Source organism: Dermacentor variabilis, chromosome 2, assembly GCF_050947875.1.
Source record: "Dermacentor variabilis isolate Ectoservices chromosome 2, ASM5094787v1, whole genome shotgun sequence".
Lineage (NCBI taxonomy): Eukaryota > Metazoa > Arthropoda > Arachnida > Ixodida > Ixodidae > Dermacentor > Dermacentor variabilis.
The window spans coordinates 69,405,977-69,418,883 of NC_134569.1; the positions used below are offsets into that span (position 1 = coordinate 69,405,977).

Below are 12,907 nucleotides of genomic sequence, written 5' to 3' on the forward strand. Positions count from 1 at the left end.
TGGAAGGACAATTTGTAGACGAAAAGGCACAACTTGCTCGGCTATATACTAAGTGCCCCATGTAACTTGTGCTGAATTTGTAAAAAAATCCGCAAGCGTCACGTAGCTTAGCAGAACCAAGGCAATCACACTTTCGCTCCGAGTATTATAGTTGAGAAGTTAATCGAATCAATAAAAATGACTAATTATGCAATAAGATGAAATAAAGAAATTGTCAGACTTACATCAAGCGACGGTAAACAAAAGTACATTGGTTTCGTTTAGCCACGGGACACTTGCACATTTTTAAATGTTAACACATGTTTCGTGGGATACAATATTTAATAGAACAAGTTATATCGTGTGCAAAAGTATCCTGAAAGCAATATTAATGCAAATAGGTTCAAAAGTTGAGCAAATAACAGGGACTGTTAGTGTGGGAAAGGATCTCACCGTCGTAGACGTCACAGGTCAGTGTGAGGTCTTCGCCCTCGAGGTACGGCCTGGTGATGTTGTCAATCTTCGTGCCATTTTCGTCCATTATGACGGGCCGCTTGGGAGGTACTGTGAGCAAGAAAAAAAAGATAGATTGAACGATATTTGTGTAACTGTTGTAATTTTATTTTTACTTTATGAAAACGAAGAACACACCATGTATCGTGAAAAGACCGTACAGCCATCACCCTCGTAGAAGATACTTTTTATATTACAACAAAGCTCTTCCAGCGCTTGAGGTATAAAACAATTCATTTTTTTAGGCTCGAGAGACGATGATTGACATGTTTGACAAAATGATTGACAAAAGATGACTGACATGTTATAAATTCTCTTAACCTAAAACAGACTAATAACAGAATGACAGGAAGTGGTGGAATCAAACTTCGTCTCAATCACGAAACGCGACAAAAGCATGGTTTCCGTCATTAAACATTGTACTCGGTACTGCAGTTTTCATAAACTTACATAAAAGGGCCATGACAAACCGACCCAAAGATTAGTACTTCAAACAATATAAAAGCATTGTTTAAATGGTTGTGTTTTATGACCTCTGGTTTTCCTTTCTCTTAGCTGCAATTATTCGCAGATAGTTGCAGGTACCGCTAAAGTGGGCCGCAATGTTATCCATTACCCTTGCACCAGAAGAAGAAGAGCATTCACGCAGGATCAATGCTTATGGATTTGTACCTCTCTGTGAATTTTGCTGCGTGGCGAAATATCTCTGACACTGCTGTTGCTCTCATCTGATGTAAAACTGCGGCTTTTCCTATGTGTTGCCACCTTTAGGTTCCACATATGTGACTTTGTGAATTTTTTCTCTTTTTTGATCATATTACAATGTTGCAGCATGTCAGGGAATTGTAGGAAGACAACATTTCTGTAGGACTGATTTCCATGGCTTTAAAAATTCATACGGGTTGTTCAATCTAGTTACAGTGCAAGAGGGAGGACATTGCTAAACAGATCTTGCTCTCTTTCAATAAACCAATTCAAGTTCGTGGTTCAACTCCTCTAGTTAAATGCCATTATTTATAGCTGCATTAAATGATCTCAACGGGAGCTTCTTAACCAAATCCTTCTACCCAGGGAGCGCTGTGCTAATGGCGAAGACATGGACAGGGAAAAAGAAAGAGCAGCCAGTTTGAATAAGAGACGCGAAAGGGCGGACACGCCCAGCAGTGAAAACAAAGCGTGGGCTTCCATTTAAGATGCTGCTGCAGATTGCCTCAGGCAAAGAATTTGCTTGTTTCTTCACGCCGAGGCTGTCTCCCTCGAGGCTTGTTTAACGACCCCTCATTGCTGTTCACCGGAGCAGAGGGGAGGAGGGCATTGAAGGAGCGAAGGCGACGTCCTATTAGCACTGCATAAACATGAGCAGCGATTTATTGTTGGTCCTTATTTTCACATATTGGGAGAGGTATCTGAGTTGACGAAAGGGAAAGTGTGAGAAAGGAAAAAGAAAGAATGGAAAAGAAATTGTGTTCATAAATCAACACTCTGGGAGCGGATGCAAGAAAGAGAGTTGTCACGCCTGTAATTTTGCCATTTTCCCGCTTAAATTGGAGCCTTTGGAACTAATGCCACGCGTACTGTTTCCACGCACTATTGAGGAAGACACATCAATGTCGCTATTGGAGTTTCCTTTCGGAAACTTAGTCCATCACACGCATTATACAGCGTAGCACAAGAGGCACGTACGACCCTTTGGAAGGAGGACGTCCCCCATGTGCCTTCTTTCCACTGGAAAAAAGACAGCTCATGTCCGTCACGTCCTTTGTCACATAATCTGCACCCTGCAATAGACCGTTTTCGTGGAGCAATTTTCTCTAGAGGAAGGAGATTGTGCTTTCGGTCGCGCTCCGCACGTTGTCCCAGAGAAGTAACGCGAATACGAAACCATTACCGCTCCTGCGCTGCTACTGTGCGATGAGCTGTCTGAAACCCAACTGGCTGTAGCGGATGCACTATGCTCTGTTCATGCAGAAAAATGTGGAACAGTGCTCAGCTGATTGTGCAGTAGTTGGCCGCCAAAACAGTGGCTGGCCTATTAAGTAATGAAATGAGTCCATGTGACCATGTCCACGGACCACTACTAAATAAAAACTGCCGGTGTTGCCGGGTCTTAACGATTTACGCATTCCTCGAGGATAAAAAAAATCACTTATCGTCCAGCGTCATGTCGATAACTTCCAAAGAAAGGACTTGCACCATGGAACGTCGCAAGGGTGCGTACCGCTCGTTGCACAGTGACAAAGGCAGGAGCAGCGCTCTCTGGCAAAGTAAGTTTCTCACACTTCATTCAGACACATCCACCCCAACTCACACTCCAACTTACGCCCCCCATGTCGCACACGGATCAAGAATAAGTGAATGGGTTCCCACTTGAATCAATGCGCCGAAGCATGGGTGACGGCGACTAAACCGCGACAACGCACGAATGTTCGAAGCTCAGGGTTTCCTGGCAGTGCCCAGAGTAAGCGAGTAACTAGCGATAATAGTCTTTGCTACAAGCTATTACAAAGAACACATCTAACTTCCAAACTTTATGCACAACAAATCTTTCACAATTGATCACACCCGAGAACAATTAGGCAGAAAATAGACATTTCCATGGTGACCATAACGAGGATCTTACTGCACAAGAAACATGGCAAGCCGCGGCTTTAAAAAGTTTGCCAGATAAAGAACATATGGCAAAACACACTGATCCTGATTTATCTAATAAGCGGATAGTCTGGACAACTTGGAATACATTTTATCCCCGATTTTAATACAAGCATCGTATAGGCTGTGCCCGAATTTCTATCGCTACGGCCGACAGCTGTTTTAGCCCAAGGAGCCTGCAGTGATGAGTATGCCGTCAGTGCTCGCTCTCTCTGCGAACAGCCGAAAGGGTGGACTCTGAGATGGGGTGAAGCGGGGTGTATGCGCAGCTTACGTAGCAGAAGGTGAACCCAGTATTCTCGAAGGTATGTTTGCACGCTTACGATAACCTTGCAACGGAGTGAAGTTGCGGGCATACTAGAGCTCGGGACCAGACGACCATCTGGCTCGGCTTTAGGGAATGTGCGAGAACTTGCAATAGATACCAAATGGCTTTCCTATGCAATGTTTGTAATTGGCACGTCGTCTGTAATTGTAGAAGTTGTTCGCCTATAGGAAAGCTCACGTATAAACTCTGCACTCATGCCAGTGCACTAATGACGTTAATGACCATGTATTGGCATCCGCTCCCAAAAGAGGCAGTGAAAAACTGTCACCTTGCCTGCTTCAGTTACTCAGGTATACGCTTTGCATGCTTTTCGTTCTAGTACTTTTGTGTACACCCGTTTAATATTTCTTTCCCTTCCCCAAAACTTCTCTATCTTCTACCGCTACCTATGTCTGTAAAGGATCCGCTCGTATCAATCCCTTCTCTGCTTTTTTCCAAACAATACTCTAAAGGTCTCTCTCAGTGTTCACGACAGGAACCAATACAGACAGAAGAGTGCCCATTACGAAGACTGGTCTAGCTCCTGCGGTTACGAACAGGACAAGAAGGCGAGGTCACTGAATGTTGCACAGAGTGGGCCCCATACACTTCGCACGTGTGTTTGTTACCAGAAACATCAATAGAGAAGTCAAGGTAGTCGAATGATGGCGTAATTGTTTAAAGAAAGTTTCAAAATAGAGAAGTTACAAAGACTTCACTGTATTTTATTGCGTCCTGAATGCGAGTTTTTTCAGCTGACTGAAAAAGTTGCAGCAAATTTCAGGCTACAATGAAATTAAGTTATACGAGTAATAGAAGTAGAATAATAATAGACCTATACCATTCTAGGATGATATAATGATATAACCGTGTTCTAATCTATTTCTTGGTGTGCTTTCCTATAGACTTGAGCGGCAGTCTCTTGTTATCGCCTAAATTGTTCGCTCCAAAGAAGTCAGTCATAGAAAATGAAGGTAATTAAATTCATGATATGTTGACCAACATTACTCGACCTATTGGGCGAGAATAACGAATCGACAGCCTGAAGCGAGCGCACATATAGAGGACACCGAGAGGAAACTACCATCTCTATATCTATAAACAATCAGCTCATTAATAAAAAAACAATTGCAAACTTATGTAAAATGTATCTATCAGAACACTTAAGGGGGACAATATCTATATTTTAATCCCCGCAAGATATGCGCCACAAGTTATTAAGTAGAACATGCGCGGATTTCACGCAAAAATGTAATAAATAAAAAGAAAATGGGACATCCACCCAAAGGCAGCAAATTGCTACAAAGGATATTCATACGGGTTCCTCGAAAGAAAACTCTCGCAGTTGAAGAAAAATTCGCCCTGCTCCGGGACTCGAACCCGACACCACCACATTTCCAGGGCAGCCGCTGTTCCATTTTTCTGCAACGGCGAGGCTTTATCTTTCGAGGAACCGGTAAGGGTTTCCTTTGTAGCAATTTGCTACGTTTGGATGGATTTCTCCTTTTCCATTCATTAATTACTTCTCTCCCCCTTGAGGGTTTCCGCAGAACTATTACGTTAAAGATGTAATAGTTCCACCTAAACAGATAAGCAAGTCACCATATTTGTCCAATTTCGAGGATATAAGAGGCTAAGTTTGCAGAATGGTAATAAGTAATGGAATTTTCTTTCAGAGTTAGGCAACTGTAAATTTTTGCTTCAACATTCCTTCAATTTAGCAAGTCCTTGCAATTTTTGTAGAGCCACAGAAGCTCTAAATTATTAATCTCAAGCTTGCAGTCCCTAAATTTTGGGTGTTTCTTTTACACGCAACAAATTTTAATCAGATTATTTGGGTGTTTCTTTAGACAGCAGTTCTGCGTTTCTACTCCAGTTGAACATCGTAATAGGAATTCCCTTTCTCTGTTTCCTTTCCTTTCTCTGCTTCGTGCCTGTTGTGCATAATCCCAGTTGCTAATTGTCCGATTAGCTATTCTAACAGTAATAAGTATCGCAGAATCCCTCGGAGCACCTCGGTGAGCGCTCAGCGTACATTTAACACATGAAAACAAAATTGGGCAGTTTCAACCAAACAGCGAAGCATCGAAAGCTATGGCAAGGTTTAGCGTTGCGCCGAAGCTGCTTATACATGTTCTGAGGACACGCGGCGACAGCATCACGGAGCGTGGATGAACTTCTGCGCAGGAGAAACATCGCCTTTAGGTTTTAGCAGCTGTTAGGTTTTTCACTACGCTGGCGTGATGAGGACCGTCGTCAGTGGGGTTGCAGGCATCGTACCTGATTGGTGCACGAGATGAGACCGAAGGAAAACCGTCAGCGTTTGTAGCTGGAAAATTACAGTCCGTTCCCTTCATATCTACACCTCACCGGCCTGCGGACGTTGCGGCGACCTCGAGACCCTAGAGCACCCTCTCTGTGCCTGCCCAGACAGCGTTGGCACAGGAACGCCAAAAGGTCATCGCTGTCTACAAGCAACAGAGCCTACTTACTGCAACACCCAGCAACATCCTATTCCTGTCGACTCCCCCCCCCCTTCCTCATCTCCTAGCTCTCCACAGCCTCTTGGTGTTTGTGGAGGCGAACGGGATCACAGCCTACCTATAAGCGCCCGAACCCCGCCAGCCACTGCCTTTATCATGGGCCTCTTCCATGAACGGACGAGACTCCTGCTAATTATCCCTCCTTCTCTTGCTTTCGTCTTCATATTCCATTTCTCCTTCCACTGACGCTGTGCCGTGCTTGGTATTGGGCTGGAGATGTAAGCACCATTTGCCATATTAAAGCACAACTAAAGCTTCTCTTCATACCACGTTACACACTACACATGTGGTATGCACATGAATGAGGCTGTGTCTAACTTAGCTTCATCCTTTCTGCACGCAAACGCACTACGCTTTTCTTGCGTCTCCGGAGATTTTTAACGTTCCGCGTGTGAGGTGCGCTGACCGCACGGTGACAGCACTGCGAGCGAACTTCAAGGGTACATATAAGCGCTCTCTCAAAAAAAGGCTAATCGCCTGTTGGCGCTCTTCACATGGAGGAAACACCGCGCCATCTGCCATCGCAACAGTGCGTTCGTATGCTGCATATATCAAGTTTCTGTAAAGCAGTAGAGCCTGAGACACAATGCGAGCAATGTAGAAATTAGTTTCTCAAATGAACTGCACCCTGTGCCTGGACCAGTTTACAATTCTTGTTTGGTCGTCGTAGCTTTGCTGGTTTTGAAAGTCACCGTTCTTGAGACGGTGTCGTCTACTGATATACTGAAGGCTGAATGCTCAACAATTATGTACGTGATATTGATGCACACCTGCTAAATTTTTCACAATTTCTCGTAAAGCTTACGAATTTGGGCTGGTTCTATGATTTTACGAACGTTGCATCAAATTTTGCGGAAATCTCTGTTCGCGCAAAAGTTTCACTGGTCGGTCTCCAAAGAAATTCTTGGAAATATTATGTTGGTAGAGGCACACAAGATATATACTCGCACTTCATACTTCGAGCAAGTTCGTTGAGATGAGTTCCCACAGGAGGCTAAATCGACAACAGAAAAGTCGCAGCAGAAGTAACCGTTAAGCTCAAAACAGTGTGCTGCTTGTCAGCCTCTGCTCTTGCAAGTTTCTTGCTACTTCTGTGCTGTGTTTGAACGCAAATAATCGTTAATAATGTGATTAGTTATTCCATGAAACGTGTCTACTCCGGGCAAACATAAAAGAAAAGAAATAGAACACAAATCTCAATATCGCTTACAGAGCCCCCCGTCCCATTTCCAGGGTTGGGAGGGTAGGGGTAGGGAAGTTGTGTCGGCGGATTTTTAAAGAAACTTAAATTCGCAGGTTGGCAGGTGGATGGGTGTCGGAAGTTTGTATGTTCGTGTTACAAAGAGATGCATGAAATCTTAGTTCGAAGGTGTTATTTCAGGTCTATGCTTCCACGTGGCGACACAACAACATTTTATACTTACTTAACAATGGTCCGTGAAACCCTACACACACAAGCTCAGTCACGAAATCAAGGATTGAAACAAAAATTGAATAGAAGGTTACTTGAGTGCTCAGCTGTTTTATTATTTACTTTAAAAAATTTCATTCGAAAGATATTGTGATGTGAAAATGAAGTACTGCCTTGAATCTGACTTCCTCTCTTCAAAAAAGATAATCTCAGAACTTTTTTGCACGCGTTTTCCTGTACTGTTCTTTGTTCTAACCAGCCAAAGCAGGGTGATTTTTACCGTTAGCCGACTCAGTACAACGAGAACATATTTTGTAAAACGTAAGATGCACAAACGACAGACATCTAACAAAGGATACTCCTGTGATCTGCATCGATGTGCTCATATTCAAGCATTAGAACTGATGACATATTATAAGGCTGCTTGGAAAGCCAATGTTCTTGAACCAGTGAAGCCAGTCGAATTATTATGGTTATGCTCACTTGCTCGCAACACCAGCGCTATTGTAGTTTTTTTTTCACGCCTTGTAGACACGTTTGCCCATCAGTATACCTGAGCGAGAAAAATATCGCCAGTAACGTCCTCAACTGGCCGAGCGGAACTGAAATTTCTTCCGCGCGTGTCTCAGGTAAAGCTAAGACGAGATTAATCATGGCTGAAACGTACCGCGACGATGCGAGAACTGAAAACAGGCTTGTCAATGTCGCTAGTTCTTTCCCTTGCTTCTTAAAGAAAAAAAAAAGAAATTATCGTATCAGAGGCTCGGCGAAGACGAAAAATGTCCTGCTCTCGGAAAAGTTCCGATCAGTTTCCCTTTTATGCGGAAGGATACATAAAATAAAGGCAGAAAAGTACATATATATTTTGAGATAAAGAGTGCATTAACCTCACGCGGGAACCACGCCTTTGCCTAATTGGGCGCTTGCTACGAGCTCTCGAAGGCACTTTCCGTTGCAATGCGGCCCCCTCAGCCGGCGAGAGCCATTTGAGAGTAGAGGAGGTGCATCAGTGCATAGAGTGAGAGAGCGGTGCTTTTCACCCAGCCAAGGGTAGGCACACAACCAGTTTTTGAGTTCATTCTCTGCGCTTTTTCCTTCTCATTGAAGAAAAAGATATACAAACTACAACAACACGCGAAAATACTGCCCCATTTGAGACTCTGAAAATCGCAAAGCATGTGTCTATGAGAAGGCTCTAATGTAACGTGTACCACATATTTAATTGACAGAAACGGCTTGAGTGTATAATTGAAATGCCTCTATCAGATCGCATTTCTTTATATTTTACAATGCGGTAAAGTGTCAGGTGAACATACGATTGGTGTGCTTGTCTTATTGGCGTTTATCCAAAGCGTTGCTTAAACTTAAATTTCACTCATAGACTCTCTCTGGCTTGGCAATCTCCTGTTCAGTACGTGGTCGTAAGTGCAATTCCGTGCCCACCTTGAACATTCGAAGTATTAAACCCCTAAATTTATTTGCTAGTGTTTAATCATGTCATGAAAGGCGAACGACGTGGTGGAAGTTTGTGCGCCCTTATCATCCAATTTGATAAGTTGGCGTCTGCGCGACCACTTAGCGCACCTCCCTCTTTCTCGCAGCGTCTTCATTAAGCTGTGTTCATGTGCTGATCCTGTAAAATATAAACCGGAATTGTACTTACAAAACTCTCTTGTGCTATAGGTGCACTTAATAGTAGATTCCAACCTATCCTCATGCTAGACACATTATTCGGGAATGTGACCGGCCAACGACAAACAGCACTTACAAACAGAAACATGTATAAGTTCGGCCCGGCATTCTTTAAAACGTCATAAACAGCACTGAAAAATACAACTATTGGAGAGCATGAAAGGTTCGCTACTTCACGCACCACTAAAGTGGGCATTTGTCCTTCATTCTTCATTCCTCTAGCCTTACTTGCTAGCCTTACTGTTTTTACAAGCACTGCGTGCTTAGATTGACCAGCAAATTCACCCTGTACAAAGAACTTTGGATAAAAAAATTAAACAATTAAATGAAAAAATACTGCTAGTGAAAGCAGCGGCGTGAAAACATCACTTCGCTGCTGCATTTTCCTCCTAAAAGAGGTATGTCGCGAATTCCTACAGAGGTCATTTACTCCATATTCGGCCGATTCCGAGAATTTATGCAAATATTGGTTTTTGTCTTTTTAAACGCTTTTTTCTTTTCAGAAAATTTCTATTTTCGGTCTTGCTCACTCAAGTGCTGAGAGAAATTGAAGAAGTTGTGTTTTTCCAGGCAATGATGAACATCACGCTTGGAGCATAGGAAAACCGTTCACACTTAGGTTGCTTACACCTCTTCCGGGTGTCATTACAATTGGCCAGTGCCACGCGCTCTCTTACTAAAGTTAGTTAGGTGGTTGGTTGGTTGGTTGGTTGGTTGGTTAGTTAGTTAGTTAGTTAGTTAGTTTGTTTGTTTGGTTGTTTGCATGCTTGCTTGATTGCTTGCTTACTGGTTTGTTTGTTTGTTTGTTTGTTTGTTTATTTGTTTGTTTACTTGCTTGCTTGCTTGCGTGCTTGTCTCCCCCAAGAGCGGCTCATACCCCCTGTGGTTGATTGGCACAGAATTGGGTGAGCTAAGAGAATAATTAAAGCCCGAAATCGGCACTAGCTGCACGAGGCCCCTCCTGTGCGTCACTAGGCGCGTTTTCACGGACGATGACAATCTGCCACTTTGCTTCGGATCAGTGTCGTTTGCCTGCTATACAGCATGCTCCTCCATATAAAAAAATGAAACATCCAACCTGAGTTGTCACCCTCTCACTCTCAGGTAGAAACCTGCCGCTGTGGTATATCAGAATCTTCAATTTTTCACAATCTGCAGTTTTTGTCTTCCTTGTCCCCGCTCATCGTGCTGATAATTAGATAAGTCTGCACGCGCATAGTCCTCGTAATCCTCGTCGATGAGATTCGTGTCGCCACTGTCGCCTTCCGGTGGAAGACGTGTGCTCAGTAGGTTTGCTTGATCAAGAGAATGTGCATCCGTTAAATGAAATTAGCGCCCCTCCTGCCTATGAAAATCTCGTAATTAGCTGAAGCCCTTTGACAATCCATGCACCCACGCTAAAGAAAAACAAAGGACGCCAGCGTCATACACAGCGACACCCTGAGGGAGTCATTGCAGCAGAGCGCATGGTACTGAGGATTGAAACCACCACTGGTGTCACAATAACAGGCGTCAACGGTGTGCCTGCCCACCTCGTTTCGCTAGCACTGCTAAATCAGGTTACTGTTTTATTTGTTTACTTATCGCGTGGTTCATTCGCACCCAACCGTGGGAGCACCAATAAAGGAGCAAATTCCCAGTGTCACGTATTGGCGACATAGAAACAATCCAGTTCTTCCACTACCAAATTCACATTCTTGAGGGTTTATAGCGGTAAGATTAAACGTTCAAGTGCATAAGAACAAAAATTTATATTATTTCACAACCAGACTCATTCTGTTTATCAGAATAACACTATAGACACTCACACACACATAAATTAACGTTTAATTGCGCGTGCTCGACTAAAGTACAGTTGTTAAATGTCGGTTTGCTTCTCATTCACATTATTGCCCGCAAGTTGCAATAGAAAACGTTTAACGAATATGAAGAAACAAGGACCATACATAGCCCGTAATAATTACGCGTTAATGCGCAGTCGATGGTTATCTTGTCTGTCCTTAACTTAAGTCCTTAAGTTTACTAGGCAGTAAACGATCAACAAAATTCTGCACTCCGTGTAATAAGAATAGAAGGCGGGCCGTAAGCCAGTCCCGTAGGATCATTGCATCGTCTGGGACGTTAGGTGTGACAGCTTTCCTCAATCCTATACCTGCCCGCGACCTTCCAGAAGGATGACTGACAGACTCCCCCTTTCCTCAACATCACGTATATGGTGCTCTGACGTCTTAAGCTTCCTTTTTTACCACGGAAAGAGACTGCAGCTTTGTTTTCAATTAGGTTGTTCCGACTCTTTCTACTATCGATTCGAAAAATCGCATTCGTCCTGTCTACGTTACAAATAATGGAGTACATAACACACAGAAATCCGAAAGCTTACTTCTGACCTGTAACAAGCCTCAGTCTCCTTAAACAGGCAAATAATGAAATAAAGATTCTGCATGGCATAGCACTAATGAAGCCCCACATTGTTTAATGATGAAGAATGTCGCTACTTTCAAAGTGGCCGCTGCGTTACATTCACTTAGACGCGCAAACTTCCACTCCGGAAGGGCTACGTCGCGTTTATCCTTTTATACCGCTGCTACCTAGACGTTCGCGTGTGCCACCAGCTCTTGTTCTTGAGGCTCGTCCTCTTTTCCTCTGTTTTGCTTGTTTTCTCTCCAGCTCGGCGCTTGTCGTGTCAATCCTTCCTTTGAATTCCGTATTTTTTTTCTCCAGTCTGCTATTCCCTTTTTTCTCCTGATACATTGAGCTCTCGGAGTGAGTACAAACGAAGTTTGACTTGCAGGTGACATATACAGGTTGTTTCTTTTTACTCCCCTTTTCAGTGTCACAAACTTACGGATTTCGATCAATCCAGTGAGGTCTCGCAGCCTGCAAGGCGTAAGCAAAGCTTGGTCTTGCCAAGAGGTGGGCTAAGCAGCAACATAGGCTAACATAAGGAAAAGATAAGACGAAAGAAAGGGTAAGTAGTGTTCTGTAAGCCGCAAATCAAGATGCGCACGCCTGATTTCGTAAGGAAAGTCTGCCTCAAGAAATATTGTGCGACTAATCTTTAATTCTTAGCATTGCATATTCGGTTCTATTTACCTACGCTGCACTATTTAAGTTTCCAGTGTATAGAACGTCTTCACTTGGTATGTTCCTGAGCTTAACTCGTCACTTTTTTTTCAATATACAGCTTTACGAAAGCAAATAAACAGAAAGAAAACAGAAAGAGAAAGAGCGCAAATACTATATTAGGACAAGGAATCGGCTCCAAGTAGTCGCTCCGTGTGCGTAGAAACTTTATCTTAGCATGCTCATATAACTAGTTAAACTACCAGTTTTACTAACGTGCTCTAAACTACGATACACGCTCGAGACGAAATTAGAGGAACAGCCCCTCTAGTACAGGTGTATATCATCTTAGGGGCAAGGGATATGCATATCCCGAACTTCTGATATTAGGACTGCGCAGTTTCTGTAGCCCGTGCCGTAGGCGAATGCGTCTAGACAGGCCGCAAAGCCTACCGAATGTTCGCCAAGATCAGATGGTAATGAGGTTTTCCCTTCTGAAGTGACCTCTGAGTTGCATGGCATCAGCGAGACTGCTATGTGGGGTCCTGTCTTGCAATGAACGCGCAGGGTTCTATGCTCTTTAGGGCGCATGCGCCACAGCCATCTGTAAAACCATCGCGTCTCGTACCGACGAGACACATGTGCGTAAATAAATGACATTAGGCACTAATCAATTGTCCGGTTCGGTCGGACTCCTATCTCAATTGGCGCTAATGGGCACACGTTCAACTTACCTGAGGCCTCATGCAC

At 43.6% G+C, this 12,907-nt stretch overlaps 1 protein-coding gene across 1 annotated transcript in view; it reads right to left on the bottom strand.

Annotated features, from left to right (window-relative positions):
- LOC142570341 (synaptogenesis protein syg-2-like) overlaps window positions 1-12,907 on the bottom strand; it is a 125,510-nt gene that overhangs the window by 64,779 nt on the left and 47,824 nt on the right. Inside the window, exon 3 of the mRNA XM_075678728.1 lies at window positions 433-543. Coding sequence (XP_075534843.1) covers window positions 433-543 — 111 coding nt within the window. The remainder of the gene's footprint in view (window positions 1-432; window positions 544-12,907) is intronic.